The sequence below is a fragment of the Ctenopharyngodon idella genome, chromosome 24 (genome assembly GCF_019924925.1).
Source record: "Ctenopharyngodon idella isolate HZGC_01 chromosome 24, HZGC01, whole genome shotgun sequence".
Lineage (NCBI taxonomy): Eukaryota > Metazoa > Chordata > Actinopteri > Cypriniformes > Xenocyprididae > Ctenopharyngodon > Ctenopharyngodon idella.
The window spans coordinates 22,270,946-22,298,709 of NC_067243.1; the positions used below are offsets into that span (position 1 = coordinate 22,270,946).

Here is a 27,764-nt window from a genome sequence, read left to right on the forward strand (position 1 = left end):
TCATGTTGTACTGTTTTATTGGAAATGAAGTATGCAGGTTTTTAAAAAAGCATGAGGAACAACATTAACAGTATGATTTTGCATGAAGAACTGGAGTCACTTCATTAGATTGACAATTTTACCGCAACTAGTTCATGAACTGTCTTGAAGTTCCGCAAGGGGAAAATGAAAAAAAAAATAACATTTGGACAAACTTTAAACAAAAGGAACTGTGTGTGCTCAAGAACTCTGCAAGGAAGACCTTTGTTCAAGCAAGTTTCTGAGACCTGTGGGAGGAGAACATAACCTGACTTTCATGACAAGGCAGATGCTCAGGAGTGATCGTATGCTTTGTAGACATTAGCCTTCTCTGACAGAGCACATGATTCTATTGGAGTAATGGGTTTCCAAGCCTTCTCTCAGGCAGTCTGTCTTTCCATCGAGTCAGATCAGATCACTGCAAACGGCCCTCTATGGACATTTGTCAGATCACTGTAAATTGCTCTTCCTGCACAAATACATAATCTACAATACACCACATTCTTCATTCAGCTGTTGCCTCTCTGAAGTCATTCTTCATTCAACACTTGTCTGTCTAGAGGCCAAACCATTCAGTAACTCCTCCTCTTCTGGGATCTGGTTTCTGCCTCTGACGCTCGTCCTCCATGAACTTCTCCTGCATCTCCTCAGCAGAGCCCTCCTCGTGCTTCTTATCCTTCTCAGGAAAGATATCTGGGAACTGGAAAGTTTGCTGCTGAGCCTGTAAGAAACACAGGAATTGTTAAAGGTTTAAAGGAAGATTACGAAGACTGTCTGTTTGTCCTAAACATAGGTTCGCAACAGGTTTAATGTCACTGATTTTTTTAATTGGCTACTTCAGCTTCATTGTCCAAATTGTGTTGGGGGAAGGGAATGAAATTAACATTAAGTGGGTAGGGGGTGTGTGCTTGACTATTGCTTATGATGTATGAAGAAAAGAAATGAAATTGTTCATCAATTTCACTTCACTGGAGAGCACACTGTGATCTTTTCCGGGGACCTGGTCTCCAACACTGCCCCTGAAACACTCCAGGGGCCTGGTCCTTGTAGAACAAATGTCAATTTTATTAAAGGAGACAGGAAGGAGGCATAGGGCTCGAATATGACAGCAGAGAGACCATGTGCTAATGCCTCTAATCCGCCTCCATCCAGAGATCATCAATGTTGTTCCAAAGATAAAAAAAGTTGCGGCAACAGCAGGAGTAAACAAGGATTGCAGTGAGTAACAGCTAATGAAAAATAGTGCCTTTCCGAAACAAATGCTTCTATTGGGATGAACTATTATTTTGGCCTATTCTTCTAAGTGTGAAAAAAAAATCACCAAAGAATAGTGAAAGAAAAAAAAAAAGAGAAAAAAAAACAAGTGAACCAACTAAAATCAACAGCTTGGCCTCCAAGACTCTGCAGTGGCGCTCCATCCCTACCAACTAGAAATGCAAAACCCCACACTATAAACACAGAGTCCAGCCAAGTGAAAGTACAAGAACCAAACCTATTAAAAACAGGACCTTAGTAACAGAGTACTAAAATGGATGCCAAAAATGTCTGTTCCTTCACCTGTAGTAAACTCTCCTTGAAAAAAAAAAACTAAATAAAGACACTGTGACTGAAGACTGGCAGGGGGACCCGTTCGCATGACAATCCAAGAGTGGAGTTCAAAAGCTTGGATGTTCTAGCCCTGACAGAAAGAAGGCTGATTAAAAAACAACTCACCACATGACTGTCCACCATATTCGGATCAAAATAACATTAATGGCCAGCACGCATGTTTGTACATGTTGTGTACAAACTCTTTTCTTAGGCTACGGCGAGCACTTTCAGGTTTTTTTTTTTTTTTACAAAGACAACAGCATTAATATTATCATTTCAAATGTAAACGCATCGCTCAATATTTATGTATATTGTGTAATATTACGGAAATGTGGACAATTAGTCTTAGGAATAGAATGTAATATATTATCCTGAAAAGTGCTGGAAGCATCGATTGAAATGGCCCCAACCCCAATGTGTAAAAAAGAAAAGTTACAGAAAAAAGGAAGACTAAAGCATGGAACAAAAATGTTGTTGTTGGGTTCAACCCAAAATCTGTCTCTGTTATACTACCCCTCCCTCCCCCCACTCCTCTATAATTCAGGCCCTGAACTTACACCATAAACTGTACATTCAGTGGCTTAACATCAGGCATAGACATGCTTTCTGAGCCCTGTGTGCAAGAGAAGTTAATTATTATATTAGATAATTAATAACTGAAAAACAGCAGTGTCAAAAACATGTAAAAAAAAAGAAAAAAAAAAAAAAAAGAACAGGAAACAATGAATAAGAGTTTCATTTTAATCTTTTGCACCATGGTTTGAAGACGTGAAGGTGTATAGGGGCTTTCGCACCGGAGGAACCTTTTCATAGTTCCTAGAACTGGCGAAAGTACCCGGATTTTGCCGTGTTCGCACCGCAGGAACTAGGAACGATTTTAGTTCTAGAAACTCCTTTTGGGGGAACTACTGTAAATTAGCTCCTTCTTCAGAGTAGAGTCTAAACTAGCACTATAGGAACTACCAGTGACGTAAGTGTATGTTCATTGGCCAAATGCATGTGAAACACGGGCACCCGCTATTTTTAAAAAAGCCGTGTACACATAGTTTATAACCTATATATTTACTCCACAAACTAAATCTTCAAACATGGAAAACAATGATAGATGGACCTCTCGAGTTAAGGAGAAAATCCGACGCAACTTTGAGGGGACCAAGCGAAAGATATTAGACAGACTGTTAAGCAAATCGTAAACTAATGAAGACAGAGAATGTGAGCGCTGTGTGCTCAGGCAGTGGCGTCAAAATAAAGGTCCTCCACGCCGTCAAAATAAAAGTCACAACAACAAGCGCAGCTCACGTTACTTCATAGCTCCTACTGGCGGTGGGAATGCAACTAGGAAAACGGCCCTAGGGGAACTATTAGTTCTCGGGGAACCACCTTGGCGGCTAGTTCCTAGAACTACCCGGTGTGAAAGCCCCTTATTATTGCTTAAAGAAATTGGTTAAAAAGGACTCAGACCTATTTTGGAACTTTAGTCTAATCTAGCAACTAAAATATATAAATTTGGGGGTGGGCTTGCGCCTGTAAGCAAAAGCAACCACCTAATAATGCCCTAGCAATTACTGAGAACACCACATCCAAGCAATCATCCTGTCCCAGAACAACTTACAAACCACTCAGGACACCTATTAGAAAATATTAAGGTGGAAGGGGAGTTTTCAGGAAACCTCTTTGAAAGCAGTCCCTATTTTGGCAATTCCGCTTGGTGATGACAGTGTCATAGAAATCACACACTTCAACTTTCATCTGATATATGGCCCACCTTTAAAGATTCTTAGAGCAAGTAACCACCCTAACACTAGTACTCTTGGTGAACTCTAGTGACTCACATCCCACAATCACTACCACAATCAGTCAAACAGGAACAGCTGGCATGACTTGGGCCAGTCTGAAAGGATTAGCAGTAGATGGGGTTTCCGTGCATAAAGCACCACCCTCTCCTCTTTAGTCACTGCCTTATCTCCACTGTTTGCTCTTTGACAATGATGGCTGAACTATTAGACAGAAGCAGAAGCTCCAATTTACAAGCAGGCTTTCCTATTCCAAAACAGGGAATATCAACTAAGAGTTTTTAAAACTCAAATGTACTATCGAGTTCATTAGCAAAATCCTTCTGCCAGACAGGTATCAAGACCTGATATCTCCTCAGAGACATTAATTTTTTCTTCTCATGTTTATATATATTTCTCTTTAGCCAATCACAGCTGCAAGAATGAAACTATGACAATTGTGATTTATTTTGCACCAATGCCAGACAAAATGTATAACTCGTTCTATGTATGTGACTGCATTTTCAGGATGTTTAATGACGAGGGCATATTTGTGTTATGTTGGAAGTCTATTAACAAGTTCATTACCATACAGGGGAGCAGGAAATGCATGGAGATGCTTGTAAACAGCACTCTCTGCCAGTCTCACTGGGTGGGCCACACTGCTACTTCCTCTGAGTCTACAGTCTTAGCTGACAACCAATACTCACTAACCACAGATATTTGGCTGCTCTTAGATACCTCATATCTCTTGGTCTTGACACATACTATACAAAAAAAAAAAAAAAAAAAACGTGAATCAAGCCAAAAGAGACAATGATGGTGGAACAGTGGGGACACGCTCCTGATAAAAAGATGATTTGTAGCTTTAATGGTTCTTGCGATTCACAGTGGTAAGTTCAGGGCAGTTATATGGCTAGACAGAAATTCCAAGGCTAGTCTCGGTAGCGAAGACCCAGGTTGGGACAAACAAATGGAAAAAAACCAGTTGACCACAAGGGAGGAGTTGGATGTTCTCAATGTGAGCTTGACCTCTACTCCATCCCAATAAACTCATTTAATTCGACCTTTAAACCACAGTGACCAACAAAATGCTATGTGGATGGGTTTGTTTATGTAAAAGTATGATTGTGTTTAAGTGGAATGCAGCCTATGTACAATCCAAGAAAAATGTAAAAATAACAGACAATGGGACTATGTGGGTCTATTCTAGCATTTTATATTTGATCTGAATTTGCGTCATATATTATGTCAGAGAAACACTAAAATCATATATTTGATTCCCAGGGAACACATGAATTTAAAAAATGTATACCTAAATGTAAGTTGCTTGGGATAAAACCATCTGCCAAATTTGTGAATCTACAACCCGAATTGGAAATGTTGGGATGTTTTTTTTTTTGTTTTGTTTTTTAATTTGAATACAATGAAAACTAAAAGACTTTCAAATCACATGAGCCAATATTTTATTCACAATACAACATAGATAACATAAATGTTTTAAACTGAGAAATTTTACACTTTTATACACTAAATGAACTCATTACAAATTTGATGCCTGCTACAGGTCTCAAAAAAGTTGGCACGGGGGCAACAAATGGCTGAAAAAGCAAGAAATTTTGAAAAGATTCAGCTGGGTGAACATCTAGCAACTAATTAAGTTAATTGATATCAGGTCTGTAACATTATTAGCTATAAAAGGGATGTCTTAGAGAGGCAGAGTCTCTCAGAAGTAAAGATGGCCAGAGCTGTGAAAGAGTGCGTAAAAAGATTGTGGAATACTTCCAGCAGATTATCAGCGTTCAGTGCTGATTTGGCCTGCCTGCAGTCCAGATCTTTCACCTATAGAGAACAATACGTCAAAGACTACCACAAACTCTTCTGCAGCTGGAAACCTATATCAGACAAGAATGGGACCAAATTTCAACACCAAAACTCCAGAAACTCATAACCTCGATGCCCAGATGTTAGGGATGCACCGATACCGATACCAGTATCGGAATCGGGCCCGATACCAAAGACCGATACCTCACGTGACGTAACTGACAGAATTTTCCGTGCACAGAGACTCCGGCGACTTGTCCCGTGAGAAATCTGGTCACACTAGGTTGTGTTTACCTTGGTTCACAGTGTTACATTATAAACATTTGTTCTGTAATATTTGTTTAGAACTTTTTGAAAGGCAGGTAAAAAAAGACTTGATGTTTGTTTTTGTTTTTTTTTATTATGACTTTGGTAATAGACCCTTTTCACATTAATAGTTGGGTAAAATTCTATAGCGGTGAATGAGAGATTGAGTTTCCATTTGCTCAAATAGCAAAAGAAAAACTCCACAATAGTGTTTTCACAACTTTCAAAAAGAGGAAAAAAATAGAGAGCGATTGATAACAGCAGTCAGAAGAGAGAAAGATGTCATTTTTACGGTTACTCCCATAGCCGCTGTATTTGAAACACCCTCATAGCAGCGTTAACTAGTTTTTTGTAATTTGATGCAAAGGTAATATAATACTAAGTATAGTGTTATAAATATACATACGTTTTTTAAAAAATGAACATAAAAAACATAAGGATTTATGATATTGACGACCGTTTTCACAGTCTGTGAAAAGGGTCTATTATGCTCTTTGAAGGTTATTGGACACTGAAATTTGTGCTTTAAGTTTGTGACAAGCACATAAAAATTATTACTTTTTTATTGGAGTAATAATAAATAAAACTGCCACATCAACAAAAAGAAAAAATTAAATTAATAAATGTATAGGCATTGGCGAGTACCAGAGGGAAAAAAAAAAAAAAAAAAAAATGGTATCGGTGCATCCCTACCGGATGTCTTCACACTATTTTAAAAAGAAGAGGAGATGCTACACCATGGTAAACATGCCCCCGTCATAACTATTTTGAGACCTGTAGCAGGCATCAAATTTGAAATGAGCTCATTTTGTGCATAAAATTGTAACATTTCTCAGTTTAAACATTTGTTATATTATCTATGTTCTATTGTGAATAAAATATTGCCACATGTGATTTGAAAGTCTTTTAGTTTTCATTTTATTCCAATTTAAAAAAAAAAAAAAAAAAAAACGTCACAACATTTCTGGAATTCGAATTGTAGCATAAGAGCACAAAAAAATAAAATTTGACAGTCATGACAAAACATAAAGAAGCAATTATTTGTCTTGGAAACTGAAGACAATGATTACTACAGGTATGGAATGGGATAAATAACTCAAGTTTATTACACAAAGAGCACTGGTCAGTCTTTGTGTCCAAAGTTGTTGCTCCCTCTATAAAAAACAGCATGGATCAATAGCGCTAATGTAAAGCGTTTCAGAGGGAATGAAGGATCTGGCCCATCTGAGGCCCAGCTGGGCCCTTGCCAGTCTGTCTGTCTGCCCTGCTTCACTCTGACGCCTTGACTGCCTCCCAGCAGAGGACCATCGTTTGTGCATAAACACTTCCTTTGGGCATGGGTACAGTGGCCCAGCTGTCAAAACCTGACTGGCCACAGCAGTAGAGAACATGATTCATGCAATGCGTTCTCCATGCCAAGACACAGCTACCCTGCCAAACATGTGTGGGGGTCCAGAGCCTTTGTTCCCAAAACCACTCTAATGAATCTTCAACGGCAAGGAAAAGTGTGCGGAGGGAAAAATTAAACAAAACATATTATGTTTCCTCAATGAGGACAGCTAGAAGCCAGACGTTTTTGTGCCCTTACTGTAAAACAGAAGCAGGTTTCCACTGCAACTGGGGAACTGTTTCTCGTACACATTGGCGTAGACAATCGGCTGGCACATACTCTGGTTTGTTAAATCATAAAGTGGCCAGTCTAAAGGAAAGGGCAGCAAAGTCTCCATTCAGAGTGGTATCAGCCCTTATGTCATTTTAAGCCACTGAGTCACTCATTCCATGTTCGCAGTGATGACAGTTGTGACCATTCGACTTGTTGAGACTTGCCCAAGTCCCGGCTACTTTTTTGGTTCCCCAGGATATTGGACCCTGTCAACAGCAGTCAAAGATAAACCCTGATTTCGCATATAGAGTCTTGAACCTCTCCCTCAATCTCCGGTGTACAAAATACACAAAAGAAAATAGAGTGGGAAAGGGAAAGCCAGAGACAGAGATAGAAGTAGCAGGGAAATTGAGGAGGTGGTACCATAACAGGAAAAGCATTGCTAGTATGAGTAATTTATTTTGATAAATTTACCGAAATAAAACTGGGTGGTGCCTGGACATTGAGAGACCGATGAAAACCGTAATGGGGAGTAAAAAGGTCAGGTACAATCAGAGGGTTTTATGATGTTAAGTGTTTTAATTAATACTAAATTTGAGTGATTTGAAGGAAATGCAAGAAATACACAGCTTCAGTATCATCCCCTTTGCTTGCGTCTGCTGGCACTCAAAGAGGCTGTCTCGTAGTTGACATACACTGGGGAGCAGAGTGTGTGTGTGTGTGTGCTTCAAACAGGATGCCAGAGACCCCGCTGGCCTTTCCATTATTCATGCTGTGCTTCTTTCATCCGAGCACAGCCTTACAAAAGTCCTTGTGGTGGATGGAATACTGTACATTTGTAAAAATGGTAGTAAAACAAAAAATTCGTCCTAAAAATGCCCTACCCGCATGAAAAATGGTAAATGTTGTCAATGTATATTTTTTTCCACCATTGAAATAAAAGCCATCAAACATTTTATCTTTGCTATTTTACAATGATAAACTTACCTGGAACCTTTTTATCAACAATGACAAACGTATAAATCACACCTTTTTTGTTGTACACTATTAAACTCACCTCATACATTTGCTACAATGACAAACTTTCCTTGTATCTTTTCTATTCTACAGTCCAATGATAAACTTACCTCGTACCTTTTCTAAATCACAAACTTACCTTGTACCTTTTCTATTCTACAATTATAAACTTCAGTCTTGCGAAATAAATATTTCAAAACATGTTTGAAGGCACGCAACACGTGAATTACTTATAGACATGTCAGTTTTCTTCTTTCATTGCTTTGGCTTACAGTACTCTGAACTGCAAGGAACACATGACGGCAACATTGTAGGGTCCTACAATCAACACCCACTGAAGCCAAACGTTGCCATCTAGTGTTGATAAGATCACAATGTGAACTTTCACAAGCCATCAACTCAAAACAGCAAAAATTGCAAGGGTGTTAATTTGTGCATGGTATTCGGTGGGGGAGATGTGTGTAACAGGAAGGAACCCATTTGAATAGAAAAATAATAGTATGCTTTAACAAGGTTGAGTTTCAGTCAGTTTTGTTCAGTGGTAATTGAGCAGAGTGTGCTCAAAAGTTCAGGTGGAACATTGCGATCCGATCTGAAAGGTAGCCTGGCTACCAGCTGATCCAGACCGAAACACGGCGCGAAAAAATAACGACTCAGCAACAAGATCTCAAACAACAATAAACATCCATTAGCACCAACAACAGTTGCCTTGTCTTGCCAAACACTGATGCTTGCAACAAGACCCTTGTGGAAAAAGCAGGGGGGATGAATATAAACTGTTGCTGTCAACAAACGGGGAAACTTCAGTGCTCCCACAAAAACTTGGCTTTGTGGGGCAGTAAGAGCTTCAATGAGGAATGTAGTCAAGCAAAATGTCAAAAGTCTGAAAACTTATACCACAGTGAAATCTTCATTGCAGGGGGGCATGTGATTCTGATATGGTGCGTCTATACAATAACGTGCTGTGGCCATTATACCAGCCAGCCAGGGAAACTACAGACGCGACATCAACAAACAGAACCTTTATACCAGGACCAAATAGGTCACGGGCTTGCAAAGAGAAGGACAGGATATCATTGCATCTAACTAGAGCGTTACTTGCAAAGCGGTCGTACGTCAAGCTTTGATATTGTCTCAAGACTTTATGTTGCTTAAGATTTCCCTGACCCCTGTCTGGACCTCCCTGTTCTGGCACGGCTCCATGGTGCCCTCACTCACCTCGCTCCATGTGTTGACTCCATCCGCAACCCCCTCATCCTCCTTGATGAACTCTCTCTCCTTCACACTCCTCCCCACTGTGGGGAGGTCTGATGAGAGAGTGGCCGTCAAGGAACCGTACTAACACACAACTTTTTCTACGAGCCTGGAGTTTGTAAAATCTGGGGGGTTCAGAGAAAGGGGAGTTGTTCTTCGCCGTATTGCCTCTGGAATATTAGCTGATGTAGTGTGTTGGGGGATGGGCCGGCTGGGGGAACCATTGAGGGTATCCAACCACAGAACACTCCCCCACATGTGGTGTCAATTAGGAACAATCTTGTTTTTACCCACCACTGAATAGAAAGGAGGGCTTTTCTTGGGCAGTGTTTTTTCTCTTTGCAGACCTGCTGGAGGAGAAGAAAAAGGCCGGAAATTTGGTTTCATATCAGTGTTTTTTGCCACAGTCTGAGATTTTCTAGCTTGCATGTTATTCACACATAAATAAGCATGACTTTCTGAAAGATTGAACAACAAGGAAGTGATTCTTTCCTGAAATGTTGAAGGAAATATGGCAATGTGTCTGAAAGAAGACAAATGTTAGGAACAGGATGCAGCAATTCTCCGGATCCAAGTCCCTAACTGGGTTTATGAGAAGGTTAAATTGATGGCGCAAAGCCACACAGGAAGTCATTCAACTCTTGTCAAGAGGAAGTTCACCTTTAAATATTAATTTGTGTTTCGGTTATGTATCCCATTACAAGCTGCTTGGTTTTGACAACTTTAATTATTTATCCCTGCCTTGATTGATGGCTAAAAAAACAATAGTACAACAAGTACAAACAAATCTAATTCTTCTCTTGCAAACTAAAATCCATAAATAAACAAAAGCAGCTTTCACGAATGAATCAAAGAAGATCAGATTCAAGTATTTTCATGCCGGCATACTTCAAACAAAGTTGGTATCAACAGCCCAGGGCTCAGCCCAAATGCAGGTGTGAACCCAGCAGTGCGGTTCGCCACTGGATCGCGACCAACGTTAACGTTCCGATGCCCCAAGAAACAACTCTCTCATCCGCCCATAACAATAACCATAGCTCTCTGAGAACTTAACTCTCTACTATAATTCCTGCATAGAATCTGTTAAAACCAAATAAAAACTAACCAAAGACGACCTCTCGCCTCCTCGGCTGAAGCCAGAACCCAAACTAACATCTTTCTCGGGAGGGCAGAATGTGTGGGAGAGACAGAAGCTAAACAAGCAGCGCTGGGTCTCAGTGAGTCGACCACAACAAGGTGAGGGTTTCGCATCAAAGAGTACCTGTGCCTCAGGATTTTTTGAGGGAACGTAAGCTGTGACAGGCCCTCAAAACAAAGAACAAACAAAAACGTGGGGTGCAAATACCCAAGCATCCCATTTCTCAAGGGTGTCTTGCTTTGTTTAATAACTTCAACTCAAAAAATGTATCTGAACCAGGCACCTCTAATCAAAAAAGTCTTGAAATGTTATTTTACAGTTGATACCTTTCACTTTCAGACCACAAGAACAGATAGGAACTTTCACAATGCATTATGGACCCTTTCAAGTGTGGGTCACAACAGGATAACACTCACCAGTTGAACGTATGCCACTTTGTAATCTGGCCTCTTCACCCGCTGGTTTAAGTGGTTTCTTTTCTTGTTTGAACCTTGGTAGGGGGAAAAAAATGGAAGTGATTAATATTTAGTTAAAAGATTATTACATCAGTAATTAACAACTGCATAATTGGACCATATCGCAATACCGTAATACAAATTTAATTTAGCATTTTATATTTAGAAATAAATCTTTTGGTGGCACTAGAGGAGGCACAAATTACATACATAAATACAGTTAATGAAAAATATTCTTGTTTTTACTTGTCCAAAATGTATTTTTGTTTAACATTTTTAACAAAACATACTGCTACAAAGAAAATACTATAAATGTGTTTTATAATATATGATTGCTTAACAATAAGATTGTTGTGTTTTGGACAACAGCTCAGATATCCATTATGTGACTTTATCCATTATGGGTTGGGTTTATCAGTTAAGAAGCCTGTGTCTTCAGTCCTGTTAACTGTGAAATGCATGTTGAACCTTTTCCCAGCTGACCATGATATAATTGCACAAAGTCTGCTGGGTAATATACACTAAAAAACCCAGAGAAAGATGTCAAGAAGTTCATTCGAACAATCACTTCCAAGAATAAAAGACAGTACACAGGGAACATAAGGATTAAATAACTAAAAACTCATGACAGGATATAATCCGCGGACACTGGAAAAAGTGTGTTTCACTAGAGATATTAAATTAGACTACCATTACCACATGACATTTTTTGAATCAATACGTAAGTTCAAAAGGTGCTTCAGAAAGTTTGAAGGAATAGTTCACCAACAGCTCTTTTTTATACTACAAGTTCATAGAGACCACATCTGTTAACACCAAAATGCAATTTTAACAGTGGTTCATACAACTTGAGTGCTACATTTCAGGTCTCCTGAACCCATACAATAACTATGTATGAGAAACAGGCCAAAATATAAGTGAATATTCACTGACTCACTGACAGCCAATTTTGGATCTTAAAGGATTAGTTCACCCAAAAATGAAAATTATCCCATGATTTACTCACCCTCAAGCCATCCTAGGAGTATATTACTATCTTCTTTCAGACGAAACAAAATTACAGATATATTTAAAAATATCCTTAGTCCTCCAAGGTTTATAATGGTTGTGAATGGGGGGGGGGGGCCACGTTTTGAAGCCAAAAATAATGCATCCATCCATAAAAAAAAAAAAAGTAATCCAAACAACTCCAGGGGGTGAATAAAGGCCTTTTGAAGTGAAGCAATGCGTTTTTGTAAGAAAATTATCCATATTTACAACTTTGTAAATTAAAATAACAAGCTTCCGGAAGACGACTGTACGCAGAATGCGCAAGTTGACTCTGCGCGATGTATGACACAGGATGTTGGAGTATTGTAGGCTTAGACGCCTCTCATGGTTCAAACAAATAGGGCTGTGCAACAAATTTAAGCTGCTCTTCTCTTATATTGAAATCCTCCAACATTTCTCTTTAAAAATTATCATTTTAGACTTATAATCTGTGGCTGGTGATTTGTTTTGCTCTATCCTCTGCGCCTCCGCGTTCGTCATTACGTTGTGCGTCAGGTCAAATGATACTCTTCTGCCACAAATCGACTATCGCATTTTGCGTATGGTCGTCCGCCGGAAGCTAGTTATTTGAATTTGTAAGGTTTTAAATATGGATATTTTTCTTACAAAAATGCATCGCTTTGCTTCAGAAGACTTTTATTAACCCCCTGGAGTCTTTTTTTTTTTTTTTACTTTTTTTTTATTATTATTTTTGGCTTCAAAACATGAAGCCCCCATCCCCATTCACAACCATTATAAACCTTGGAGGACAAAGGATATTTTTAAATATATCTCTGATTGTGTTCGTCTGAAAGAAGATAGTCATATACACCTAGGATGGCTTGAGGGTGAGTAAATCAAGGGATAATTTTCATTTTTGGGTGAACTATCACTTTAATAGCTTTAGTCACTAGGAACTGTTGTTGTTTGAAAAAGACTAAGATTCCTCTTCCACAGAAGAAAGTTCTGCAATGATATGAGGTTTGAAATGTTATGAAAAACATACAATAATGTAAAAATGTTGGGCTGAAATGTGTCTTTAAAAACCTTCTCAACTGAAAAGTTTCAATGGCAGCTTGTGTGATTGAGTTCTCTTATACATCACAGAAAGGATTGGCAGTCTTCCTTTACTAGTACAAGGAAACCCTAAACACACAAACACTCCCTCCATTTAGGGTCAACTGTACGGTCAACCCGCAAAACAGGTGAGAAGCGCTTTTGTTCATGCATGCGAACCCTGTTTCCATTCCAGTACTCCCACCCAACATTATATAGTATAAATAAATATTCAATCAAGCTCTCTTTTGAGGTTGTGTGTTGGCTGGCTACTATTATGTTACAAATCCCAGGCCTGAGGGGTAGTTATAGAAACCCCTTTCCAAAATACTCGGTAGGAAAAAGAATAGATGCCTTGAGCCCGGGGGTTTCACCCGCGCCCCCTTTTCTCCACATCCTTTAAACCATCAGCGGAGTGGAACACATGACGCAGAGCGGGACACCTTCTCTGACGTGGTCTATTTCACCTAATGGGTGTTCAGCATTTTTTTTTTTTTTTTTTGCTTTTACATTGTGGCTGTAAAAATGGCCACTTCGCTTATTGGCCTTCTCCAGTGTTGGCGTGGAAACCGCACGGAAAAATCCCAGTGGCGTAAACCCAACTGGCAGCTCGTAAAAGTGGTTCCCTCTGCGTTAACCAGACAGTAAAGCCTTTAATAACCCCTGCATTATTTACTTACCCTTTGCCGTTATTGTTCGATATATTAACATAACCTTTATGCTTTGAAAGAATAGTTCAACTTTCAAAAGCATATCATTATCTCATGTTGTTCCAAACCCATGACTTTCTCATGTGGAAAAAAAATTTAAGATTATGTAAAACTGTATGCAAATCTTTTCCATACAATGACAACTCATAGTGACCGCAGATGTTAAACTCCAAAAACAAAACTCTATGGTCGATACAACTTACGCGCTATATTCAAAGTTTTCTCAAGTCATACATATCTTCGTGTACAGGGGTGCACATAACTTTTTTGGTCTTGTTCTCAAGGGAGCACCTGGAGATGTTGCTTGGTACTTACACTTTATGCAACATTCTTGTCCTAATTTTATTTTACTAACATTAATGACACAGACAACAGCAAGAATATTAGGCTGCTGTCACTTTAAGAAGGAAAGCACGGACCGAATAACTGACACACATCCGGTTTCTTTCTCAACTGTGAAAACGGTGACATAACCGAGAGAATACTTGCCGAGACAGGTATTTTGACATAATTTTGTGTGTATGTGTCCGTTCAAGCGCAAGTAAACACGAAAGAGGAATTAATTTGGTGTTTGAGCGCTGTCTGACTCTCTCTCCCCCTCTCTCTGCGTCCACGCGTTTCAGGGGAGTGAGGCTGTGTGGCACAGATAACAGCTGGCGAGTCACGACTTTCACTTCTTCCGCTTTCAAAATCGTTTCAATGTGCTAATCGGCGAGACAAAACACGTCCAAATCATAAACTTTCACTCTATGATGGTTAAATTTAGCAGTTAATCCGTGAATCACATGCATGCCGAACCGTTGGACCTTATCCTTACGGATCACGGAATAACTGCGATCCGTTGCACACCTAATAATTAAAGAACACACTTATCATCATGATTGCTATCTTACCAGAAATGGAGAAAAATCCTACTCCAGTAAGTAAACATGTCCCTGTGAACCAGTCCTCAAAAATGCTGGTACTCAAAAGCACTTCCCTCCATGTTTTCTGATGCACATCGTTTGTTTTTATCGCGCATGCGTACCTGCGCACCACTTATGTGCACCCCTGTTCATGTAAGGAACAGACATAAAGTCTAAAGTTTCCTCTGTAGGCTGTTAACTTGCGAACGGATCACCGATCTCAGATTCATGAATTAATTGTTTGTCCAGTTTGTGAACCAGATCAACCAGTTCACTGAAAAGAAAAGGCTCAAAAAATGTATGATCTTACACCGATTATGCCTAATAAATGTGTAATGTTGTGTAAAATGACTTTTTTTTTTTTTTTTTAAATCAATTAAATCACTAAAACTCAATATGAAAAAAAAAAAAAACAGTTGATTGTGGCTTCACGTTGAAACTGAAGAAGTGACAGATCTTCTGTATTGTGATGTAAAGGGGGGGCATTCTTGTGTCTATTGATATTGGATGGAGGCAGATCTGAATGTGAGCTTGCATTGTAAGAAAACGGTGAGGTACTAAATGATTGCAGTCCAGTAAACATCGCTGGAGGTCTGATATTTCACCAGAAGATCGAGTTATGACATTTTAACTAAACAATTAAATGAAACCTGTGCAAGGATGAATTGTTCACAATATGATCAATAACACGCATTTAGGAAATAGACAATGAAATTTCATGCCGTCTTGAAATTTAAAAGGTGCGTTCACGCCATGTCATACTGTAATTACGAGATTTCAACTTGTAAAAAGCATTCACGTCCTCGTAGAGCTGGTAATTACAACTTGAAAGCTGGGAATTTTCTGAGAGCTCCTACTTGTACCACGTGACCGCTGTACATTTAGGCGTTGATAGTGTTGCCAAAAAAAAAACCTTGCATAATTCCCAGTCCGACGATGTGAACAGCTCAGAGTAAAATGTCACGTGTTGTCATCTTGAAATTACGGTATATACGACATAGTGAACGTAGCATATGTCTGATTCTTACACAAAGCTATCACATGGCTTTGGGACATCACAAGTCATATGCTGTGCTAGATTACCCAATGGGCATTATGGGCCCATGCGCACTTGAAGCCCAAGCGAGGGGAACATTTATTTTTATTTTTTTTACATTTCCAATAACGGAGTGTCTATTTGCACTAAGTATTAAAGGATTAGTTCACTTTAAAATGAAAATTACCCCAATATTTACTCACCCTCAAGCCATCCTAGGTGTATATGACTTTCTTCTTTCTGATGAACACAATCGGAGTTATATTAATAAAAAATTGTGACGCATCCGAGCTTTATAATGGCAGTGAATGGGACCAACGAGTATAAAGCTCAAGAAAGTGCATCCATTCGTCATAAACGTACTCCACAGGGCTCTGGGGGTTAATAAAGGCCTTCTGAAGCAGAGCAATGCATTTGTGTAAGAAAAATATCCATATTTAACAAGTAATAAAGTAAAATATTTAGCTTCCACCAGACCGTCCTCCGCATTCAACTTTAAGCTTTTTGAACTACGAGAGGCGTTACACTTTCTTCTCAAGTTGAATACGGAAGGTGGTCTGGCAGAAGCAAGATATTTTACTTTATAACTTGTGAAATATGGATATTTTTCAAACACAAATGCATCGCTTCGCTTCAGAAGGCCTTTATTAACCTCCCGGAGCCATATGGAGTATGTTTATAATGGTTGGATGCACTTTCTTGATCTTCATACTCGTTGGTCCCGTTCACTGCCATTATAAAGCTTGGACGCGTAAAGATATATATTAATATAACTCTGATCGTGTTCATCAGAAAGAAGAAAACCTAGGATGGCTTGAGCGTGAGCAAATATTGCGGTAATTTAAAGTGAGCTAATCCCTTAATGCCACACAAGATTAAAAAAGACATGGACCACTCAATGTGTGCCGTGGTGTAGTCCGTAGGGAGTATGGCTCATGAAAGTAGCTTTTGACGCAATCAACCAGAGTTCGAATCTGCCTTTTGCCGAATTCACTCTTTTTTTTTTCCTATCACATATCAGATCGGAATGGCTTTTTTTTTTTTACAACAATACTGAGGTGCAAATAGTATCTGGCACTATTTATGAGTATAAATAGCATCTAACAACTATTTGTGCTTATTGCAAAGACTACTTTTATATAGTGTAAATAGAATATATCACTATTTTCACTTAGTGTAAATAGCATCTATTGCTAAGAAAATATGCTATTTTCACTTTGATTTTTTTTTTATCTAAACAGAATGATATAATTGGTCAAGGCCTACAAGACATTGTGCCCAGGGGCCTCTGAATTCTTAATCCAGGCCTGGTCATATGGGCAACTTTTATGCAGAATTGTCAATTTTTTAAAATCTATTTTTAGTCATTTTTGGAGCTTGACAGACATGGCTCACTATGAACAGTCTTTGGAATGGCATGATGGTGAATAACAATGTCAAAAGTTTAATTTTTGGGTTAACTACTCCTTTAATCATGACAGTAAAAAAAACACATGGTTGTGTAACACTTCTGGCAAACTTTGAGAAGAAATAAACAGGGCAGGGCATCCTAGGACAACCGTTGATCGGACCGCTACAGCAATGGACGGAGAGATAAGCAGCTGTGTGTGGAATCACGCAAACCACTCCTTCCTTTCCCTCTCCTTCCCTCCCTCAGTGTCTCCCACTCCGAAAGCGCAATTCCCTGAGTTAGTTGCATGTTTATACATATAATTCACATGCTGTCAAGTATCTCCAAAACATCTTGTCAGTATTGATCATTCTCATTGACTAAAATGCGTATCACCCATATCTAGGTGACCGACCACCCCAGGCCCGCAAAACAAGAGACAAACACAGAACATTGGTGAATTATTGTATAAGGGCTTCATAAGGTTCAGACTAGTTGACAGACCAGTCACTGTTGCATTTACGCTGTCAGCTGAGTTTAGCATGTGTTGTTAAGTGAATAGACAACAAAACAGAGTAGGCAGAAGTGCAAAAGAGTGAGGGGGTGCTCACAGGACATGCCCTTGCTTTCAAAAACAGCTGGCTGGAACATACTGGAGAACGGAACAGAATGCAGGGGTCTTGACACTTTTTGTTTTTTATTCATCAAGCTGTCTTTAAAATGTAACGATTATGGAGCAAGACACTAAAAACACATGAGACGTGATGCAATTGTAAGTGAGTATTTTCAATTTAAAATGTTGCTGCTAGTGTCTCCAAGTGGAAGAGCAAATGTATTTTCATAAAACATTGCAAATATAAGCCAAAACATATCCATCAATGCAACTTTCGCATCGAGTCTCGTTTCTGCACACTTCCTCTGAATAAACACATCAACTCGTCAGCGAAAAAGTAGTTGTAAAATACGGCGAATAAGCTCAATTTGCCGGCTTTAGCTAGCTTATAGTCTCATATATATATATGTAGCTCAAATTGAGTAAAGAGCGTTTTTTACAACTTACCAGATTGTCCGACCTCCTCATTCATTTTCTTCCAAGCAAGATCCTTTTTAATCCTGTTTCTATAAAAGTATGAAGATGTATCATACAGCTCGGGGTATCCACATTCAGCGACGATGATTTTGTCCTCCATTGTTGTTTCGGATTTCTGCCTCCTCTCGCTACGTCGTAATCACGTCACTACTAGAGCAAGCTCCTGATTGGTTAACGCGGCGTGAATTTTCGCCAAAGTCCAGATTTTTCAACTCGCGCGATTCACGCGTTACTCGCCCCACCCCAGACCTAAGTGGGTCATCTGACATTTCATACAGTTGTTATTTTATAAACGATTGTCTGTTTTTGCTCAGTTTTCCCAATGAAAATATAAAGCCAGAGCAGAACTGTTAATCTCCGAGCAACACACAGCGGCGTTTCATTTCTGAATCCGCGTTTTGAACAAATCGAGTAAACAAATGATTCAATCGACCATTCATAAAGAGAACCATTTACTTCACTCCTGAATTAATCAGCCGTTTGAACGAATCGAATGAATGAATGACTTAATCATTAAAACAAATACTGCCACCTACTGCCAGTTTTAGTTTCTTATTTAAAGTATAATTTAATTAAAAAATAATTTCATATTTCCACATTAATTTAAAATAAATAAATAAATAAAACATGAAAGGTATAGTTCACCCAAAAAATGAAAATTCAGTCATCATTTACTCAACCTCATGGTCCAAAAGTTGAATCAAATAAAATATTTATTTCTGAAGCTACTTTTTGTAATGTCTATTTGATGCTTTACACAACAATGACTTTAAATTTTGGGGGGGTAATTTCTCAGCCAAATTTGATGTGCGATTAATTAGATTAATTAATCGCCACATCATGTAATTAATTAAACATTTTAATCGCTCAACAGCGCTAATATTATATATATATATATATAATATTATAAAATAATATATTATATATATATAATAAAATAATATTATATATATTTTATTATATCTTTTCATGTGACAACACTGAAGAAATGACACTTTGCTACAATGTAAAGTAGTGAGTGTACAGCTTGTATAACGGTGTAAATTTACTGTCCCCTCAAAATAACTCAAAACACAGCCATTAATGTCTAAACCGCTAGCCACAAAATTGAGTACACCCCTAAGTAAAAATGTCCAAATTGGGCCCAATTAGCCATTTTCTCTCCCCGGTGTCATGTGACCTGTTAGTGTGTTATCGCTCTCACTCTCTTATACTGGTCACTGGAAGTTCAACATGGCACCTCATGGCAAAGAACTCTCTGAGGATCTGAAATAAGGAATTGTTGCTCTACATAAAGATGGCGTAGGCTATAAGAAGATTGCCAAGACCCTGAAACTAAGCTGCAGCATGGTGGCCAAGACCATACAGCGGTTTAACAGGACAGGTTCCACTCAGAACAGGCCTCGCCATGGTCGACCAAAGAAGTTGAGTGCACGTGCTTAGCGTCATATCCAGAGGTTGTGTTTGGGAAATAGACGTATGAGTGCTGCCAGCATTGCTGCAGAGGTTGAAGAGGTGGGGGGTCAGCCTGTCAGTGCTCAGACCATACGCCGCACACTGCATCAAATTGGTCTGCATGGCTGTTGTCCCAGAAGGAAGCCTCTTCTAAAGATGATGCACAAGAAAGCTTGCAAACAGTTTGCTAAAGACAAGCAGACTAAGGACATGGATTACTGGAACCATGTCCTGTGGTCTGATGAGACCAAGATAAACTTATTTGGTTCAGATGGTGTCAAGCGTGTGTGGCGGCAACCAGGTGAGGAGTACAAAGACAAGTGTGTCTTGCCTACAGTCAAGCATGGTGGTGGGAGTGTCATGGTCTGGGGCTGCATGAGTGCTGCCAGCACTGGGGAGCTACAGTTCATTGAGGGAACCATGAATGCCAACATGTACTGTGACATACTGAAGCAGAGCATGATCCCCTCCCTTCGGAGACTGGGCCGCAGGGCAGTATTCCAACATGATAACGACCCCAAACACACCTCCAAGATGACCACTGCCTTGCTAAAGAAGCTGAGGGTACCTAAACCCTATTGAGCATCTGTGGGGCATCCTCAAACGGAATTTGGAGGAGTGCAAGGTCTCTAACATCCACCAGCTCCGTGATGTCGTCATGGAGGAGTGGAAGAGGAATCCAGTGGCAACCTGAGAAGCTCTGTTGAACTCCATGCCCAAGAGGGTTAAGGCAGTGCTGGAAAATAATGGTGGCCACACAAAATATTGACACTTTGGGCCCAATTTGGACATTATCACTTAGGGGTGTAGTCACTTTTGTAGCCAGCGGTTTAGGCATTAATGGCTGTGTGTTGAGTTATTTTGAGGGGACAGCAAATTTACACTGTTATACAAGCTGTACACTCGCTACTTTACATTGTAGCAAAGTGTCATTTCTTCAGTGTTGTCACATGAAAAGATATAATAAAATATTTACAAAAGTGTGAGGGGTGTACTCACTTCTGTGAGATACTTTATATATATAAAGTTATTTTATAGTGCCACAGATACACTTTTTAAAGATTTTCAAAACATCAGCAAGAAATGGTTTACTTGTAAATGTCTGCTCATATAAAGATGGAATAAACTGTGAACATCTGTCATCTGCTTTAAAAAATATCTAGCTCTGTAAATTAATTAAACATTCTTAATCAAATATAATGTCAAACAAAGATTTACTCACAGTATTGGATCCGTGTGCGTACAGCTGCAACAGGAACACTGTAGATCTTCTCTAGATAATTTCTGACATCAAACTTGGTCATTCTTGAAGAAAATTGAAATGGATAGAGGTTCAGAGTTGCCATGGAGTAAGAGAACAAAATATGAAACTCTATGGCTTTCTAAAGTTCAATCCTAGAATGCACATCATATGGAAGCATTTAATACAAAGATTCACAACCTTTTTAAGTTCATGATCCATCTTTTTAAGTTACAAAATTCTTGTGACCCCACAACCCCACCCCACCTCTGTATCTCTGGTGACCGCAAGGTTGCGAACCCCTAGTTTAACTTTAAATGTTCTGTTTTTCCAAAGGACTAAAATGACATGAAATGCATTAAAATGTTTTAGGATCTCACAAGTGGCAAATTACGTTTATCTGCATCTCTCATGAACTCAAGGATGAGAATCCCTAGTTTAAGTTTGAAACGTTCTGTTTTCCAAGGACTAAAATGACGTGAAAAGCATTTTGTGACATGCTTTCATTTCATGAACAAACAAAACAAAATTGTATCAATATGATTTCAGTTACCAAAAAACCCAACAAGAACCATTCAGAAAATATGACGCTGGAGCTAACAGGCAGAACATACTGAACTGCTTTGAAAAACAAGGATGTTTGTCCACACGTCACTCCATGTAATAAGCACCAATTTTTTCTTTTGTCAAGGAGAGGGGTTCCAAGAAACCCAACAAACATATGGTCCTTCGGAAAGAGTATCGTAAGCACATCTCTTAGAGTCAACACCAGGGTATGATGCCCAGATTTCAGTGAAGTGGAGTGGAGTTTTGGCCACGTAATTTATGTGAGAGAGGAGAAGCGTACAAGCGCACATTTGTCTGTGTGAAAGTAAGAGAGGCGCGATTCCTAGAAAGCAGAGCACTCGAGCCATAGTGAGATGAATAGTTAGTAGACCCAAGTGCTCTCTGAGATCTTGGAGTGGAGAATCTGAGATCTTTTTCAATTTTGCCCCCCTGGTGACCTCCACCACACTGCCAACAGGAAGGACCTTCCCTATTTATTTCTATTGCTGTATAGGGCTGGAGCGAATTAAAGTCTGATGTTAATGTGCAGGAGTTAGGTGTTCTGCATCAATCCCTTTTTTAGGCATTTGAGGAGGATTGGGACATGATGCTGTCTGGAATCGACCCTACATCTCCGAAATGAGCAGCACAGCTCAATGTGTCTGGAAAATGCAGTCTAAACACTAGGCCACATCTCTAAAACGTCTTCTTGGAAGGAAGAAAGACAACAGGGTTAAACTATTGTTTGATGTAAGCACAGCATCGAGCCTTGGTGCTCACATAGGACATCCAGGTTCAAGTTTGGCGTGCAACATATTCCTGCAGCGTATTTTCCTTTAAATCTTTGATAATTTCTTGTAATTTTTCCATTTCATCTATCATATAAAGCAGAGTTTCCCAAACTGGGGTTCGCGAAAGGAACTGCAGGGGGATAGTGAGTTGAAGAAAATGTAATAATTGATTAAATCATAACATTGTTATCATAACATCGTTTTACATTGTTTATATATATATATATATATATATATAATGTTATGATGTTATCTGAAATAGAAAGATTTTGCAACATTATACACTACCGTTTAAAGGTTTGGGGTCAGTAATTTTTTTTTTTTTTTTTGAAAGAAATTATTAAGCAAAGATGCATTAAATTGATCAAAAGTGACAGTAAAGACATTTATAATGTTACAAAAGATTCTATTTTAGATAAATGCTGCTCTTTTGAACTTTGTTCATCAAAGAATCCAGAAAAAAAAAATTGTACACAACTCTTTTCAACATTAATAATAATAATAATAATAATAAATATTTCTTGAGCAGCAAATCATCATATTAGAATGACTTCTGAAGGATCATGTGACACTGAAGACTGGAGTAATGATGCTGAAAATTTTGATCACAGCTTTGATCACAGGAATAAATTACATTTTAAAATATATTCAAATAGAAAATAGTTATTTTTAAATTATAATAATATTTCACAATATTTGTTTTAGGGCTGTTCAATGATTAATCGTGTTTAATCGTGTCCAAAATAAGAGTCTGTATTTACGTAATGTGTGTTTTGTGTATAATTATAATGTATACATATGTATGTGAGTGTGTGTATATATATATATATATATATATATATAAAAACACATTCATGTATATATTTAAGAAAAATGTTATATTTATGTATCAAATATTTATATTTAAACATAATATAAATTATATATATATATACACATGCATATATTTCTTAAATACATACATGTATGTGTGTGTATTTTATATATACATAATAATTATACACAAAACACACACATATATTACGTGTAAACACTTTTATTTTATTAATCATTGAACAGCCCATCATTGTTTTGTATTTTTAATCAAATAAATGCAGCCTTCGTGAGCATAAGAGACTTCTTTTTTCTTTTAAAAACATTAAAAATCTTGCCGGTCCCAAACTTTTGAATTTGAACTTTTGAATTTCTTACATATATAATCAAAATAAAACACTAAAAAAAAAAGTTTTAAATACAAAATTGTAAAGAGTGACATGCCATTTAATTATAGTTTTAAAAAAATCACCTAATTAATTCTGTAAACTATTTAGATAAAGTTTATTAGTTCCACTCCACAGAATCAATTAAATGAAGCACTGAAGGCAACAAGGTCATGACCTTCAGCAGATGTAAACAGTGTCTTGTGCCGGTGTGGCTTATCTTTTGTAAGCACTGACATCTTATAAAGATAGAGACCTCCTTGTTGTTCAATCCTCTCCTCCTACTGTGGGTTTGAGCTGCGCCCCACCCTTCACACATAAACAATCCACGCTCATCCCTAAACATGTGCGCTCACACCGCCCAATTTCAAAGGCTTTCCAAGTAGGTGACTCAGAGGTAGCGGGACAAAACACTCCAAATTTTGAGGAAATCCAAAAAAAGGGGGATCTTTTGTTAGCCGGTGACCTCTAGGTTACATTCACACCACTGGGACTATAAAGGCAGCAAGAGAGCGAACAAATAGCTTTAATGAACTAAGAAAAGATCATTAAAATTAAATTATTTAAAAGAAAAAGTAAATAAACAGATAAAAGATCAAATGTTGATGATGGATCAAATACTTAAAAGGCACATGGGATGGTAAATAAACGAGGTTAAACAAATCCTGCAAGTACAAATACTTTGTAAAGAGGCCTTCTTTCACAAAAACAAGTGCTTTGAAATTCTTTGGCTCTGATAATCACTATGCAAACCAGGTTGGTTTCAAGCAAAACAACTCCTTGCCAAAGTGGAGGGTATCTTTGAAAAGTAGAAAGTGAAGAGGGGGGTGTCTTTAATGTTTTAATGATACCTCTGTTGCTTTGTCTACTTTCATACTGTTTGCAATGGGACTGTGTCAAACGCAGCTCTAGAGGAGACAAAACACTTCTTGATGTCCAACGAGGCAGCAGTGCTTACAAAACAAGAAAAAAAAAACCTCTTCCTTTGATAGCACAGGCAAAGAAATGTTTAGATTCAGGTGACAAGGATGCCTGGTGCAGATTAAGACACTTAAGATCACAAAACAGTCTGTAAAAACAAAGGAGCAAGAGCAGGTAAATAAGAAAAAACTTCCCTTGAGCACTTGCGCAAGTGATAACATATAGCCCAATTACAAACGTGTGTGGTTTGGAACACATACTGGCGGAATAATAACCGAGGAACAAGGCTCTACCGTCACTGCCTTAGATGTACGCCCTGAGGTTCTACAGAAAACAAAGCAGACTTTGTCCTCTTTTCTTGTGTGGACTCCGATTAGACCCATTATTAACAGTCTGACTGCCTGTTTCGTATTACACCGCAGCAATGCAATAATTACGGCTGTATTTTTAGTGACGTTTAACAAACGTCATCAATAAAGGGCACGAGATGTTGGATTTTAAGTGGGTGAAAGAGCTGTAAACAAATCTGAGAGAGTCAGGGAGCACCGAGGCATCATCGGCCATGCAACCGCACACGGAAACGTCATCCCGGGTTTTGTTACGAAATGCTGTGTTGCATCTAACCGGTCTGCAATTATAGTTAAGCATCACTTAAGATGCTTTAATTCTTTGTGATCATCATGCGCAATAAGATTCCCACTCTGCAATTTACAGTGTCAGAACGAAATACATTAGTGTGATTTGTCTGCCATCTAGTGGAACATAATACAACTACATCATTGTAAATTCTGGAATTTTGTTACAAAATATGAACAGAGAAATCAAATTTCCTTGACCTTTTGACATGTAAGAGGTCATTGTACTTTAAAACACCCTGTAAGTTTCAGAACTTTTGTTCAAAAACAACTTTCATTGAAACCAAACTCCAAAGACGACTCGTTTCGGATTTTGTCTCATTGACGTAATAGTGTGATGAAAGACCGCCTCTGCAGAATCAAATCAACGCCTACTTCTACATCATCAGATCTTTGGCCCCGCCCACTGGCGCATTAGTGAGATGAGAGATACAGGATCACTTGACTAGAAATAACATCACCTTCCAAAGGATCCTAATGCTAGGAAAGTGCTTGTTTATTTTCAACTATGTGAATGTCTCAGTATTTGTTTGTTTGGTACATTTCACTGTGGATTCTTTAGCAATTTTGGCGCAGGCTTTGCAGGTCTCTTACTGTAAGATATGGACCAGACAGTAATGCCACATGTGATCAATGATTTCTGATATGATTCATGCGCAGTCAGATCAAAATCATTTATTACGTTTTATGCGTCAGTAAAACAAGTCAGTCACTAAACGGTCAACTTCACATCATTTCTCTTAGTAGCTTGAAAGTAATCTGTTATTTAAATTGTGCTTACATTTTATACAGAAAGTGATCAAAGAACGCTCCCTTTATAATCGCTGGAGCTGTCAATCACACAGCGCTAGTTTATCAGTGACTGAGTTCTGGACTCTCGGCAAAACTCCCGTTATAATCAATGAATGACGCTGTCTATACTCTTATTTACATCATGAACTGTTAGTTATGATGAAAGCATTCATGAGAATGCAGAAATTGAGCTGCAATGACGAGATCACAGCATTCATACCCGCAACAGACTGTCTGTCATCGGATACAATGTTCCGATGTAGTAGATCTAAATATAGTGCTATAATCAACACTTTTCACGATTAGTTAATAAGTTAAATAGCTGTAATAGTAAAAACGTAGTACAAGTTTTTGAGAGAGTTCCACATGTAATACATATTTCATATGCCAATCACAGCAATGGGTGTTTACATTAAAGCCTCACAGCAGACACGCCCCTTCAAACAGAGAGCTAAAAATAAGGGGAGAAAATGGCCTTTTATTTCTAAATTATGAAAATTTTTGATGTAAAAATCATACTAGCTCTATAAGTGCACCTCAGGCAAAACTATAAAATAATAAAATTTAAAAACAAGTTCACAATCCCAATCAACTAATCAATAACACAACAGTGGCACAATTGGTTTTATTGATGAAAATGACGAAATACTTACTCCATAGGAATGCGAAACTGTACTGTATCAGGTGGCTGTTCTTTGCCTGGTCTGACCAGGGTCAGGTTGAAGGTGGGTCGGAATATTCTCAGCTGTGGGTTACCCAGCTGGTATAAAGGGTATCTGAACAAATGACAGAAATGACAAATTACATAAAATTTTATATAATATTATATATATATATATATATATATATATATACACACACACACACACACACACACATATATATAGAATTTTTTTTTATATCACACTTTTGGTATAAATATGTATATCTTTATCACACTTTTGGTAATGGTACATCTACCATGGTACTTAAACGATTGCCGTATTCATACCAAAGTATTTCCATGGTACTCAAGCAAACACTTCAAAGAAGAACACTACTATCATGGTACCACGTCTTAAAAATAAACTAGTAGTATTACCCAGATGTGGTGCTCAAAATGAATATAGCATTATCATGAATGATGGCATTATTCTTGTACCGGCATTATATCATGTCCAAAAACATGATATTGTCATGGCACCACGTTCACAAACATAGTATTACCATGGTACCGCGTCTTAAACATGGTATTATCATGGTACACGCCACAAAACATGGTAATACCATGGCACCATGGAAGTGCTTGCACTAGTAGTCCGACAAGTTGAAGTATTGTGTAAATCTGCACAGGTACACATTTTGTAATTTTACTGTTTTTTATACATAAAACATCAGTTTAGATGTGCACCATTAGATAAAATAAACAAACATAAAAACACTTACAATATACGTTTCGCCATGTCCTGTAAATGTTCTAAACGTCTACAAACACATGTGCTGTTTTGATTTTATTCAAGGTCCTCGAGCACTGCTGTGCTGTGAAAACTGCGCGGACAAGAGTCTGTAAATATTCAAAATAAAAGCCCTGTTTTTTCCACACTGTGTTCCAATGCTCTCGTTTATGGACTGGACAATGCTGTTAAAAAAAAACAATTGTGGAGTATTGTAATAGATGAGAGAATAAAATAAATACACGTTTAATATCTACTTCAAACTATGGATTGTGGTTATGAAAACGAGGACAAAAGTCAGTCTAGTTTTAAAGTAAATGTTCATGTTTATATTTTCTTTTTTTTTTTTAATATGCTGTTGGAACTTTTATTTTGATTGAAATGTCAAGACGTCATCTGACGTCGTTTGACCGTTCTCTGCTCCTTCATGTCACATTTCTATTTCCGCCTTATAATGAAAGTTTCCTCTTTAGACATTTAATATATTTCCAGAATCATGTAATATTTTTGTACAGATCTATAGAGATGCGTTCAAAATGTTCGAATTGTTTACTGGAAT

The 27,764-nt window shown here is 38.2% G+C and overlaps 1 protein-coding gene across 1 annotated transcript; it reads right to left on the bottom strand.

Annotated features, from left to right (window-relative positions):
* mrpl23 (mitochondrial ribosomal protein L23) lies at window positions 1-27,365 on the bottom strand. Its single transcript, XM_051884730.1, has 5 exons — window positions 27,198-27,365; window positions 26,426-26,548; window positions 20,871-20,953; window positions 10,939-11,012; window positions 1-739 (listed from the first exon to the last, which is right to left on the bottom strand). The coding sequence occupies exons 1-5, from the start codon at window positions 27,212-27,214 to the stop codon at window positions 575-577; spliced, it is 462 nt and encodes a 153-aa protein (XP_051740690.1). The 5' UTR covers window positions 27,215-27,365; the 3' UTR covers window positions 1-574.
* Window positions 27,366-27,764: the final 399 nt, after the last annotated feature.

What these genes read in the sequence shown, in the direction of transcription:
- mrpl23 (XM_051884730.1), bottom strand. An exon ending in CAGTTTCGCATTCCTATGGA is followed by an intron (nt 20,954 to 26,425) that starts GTAAGTATTTCG and finishes ATTTTCTTCAAG; the next exon opens with AATGACCAAGTTTGATGTCA. An exon ending in AAGTGGCATACGTTCAACTG is followed by an intron (nt 740 to 10,938) that starts GTGAGTGTTATC and finishes TGTTTCTTACAG; the next exon opens with GCTCAGCAGCAAACTTTCCA.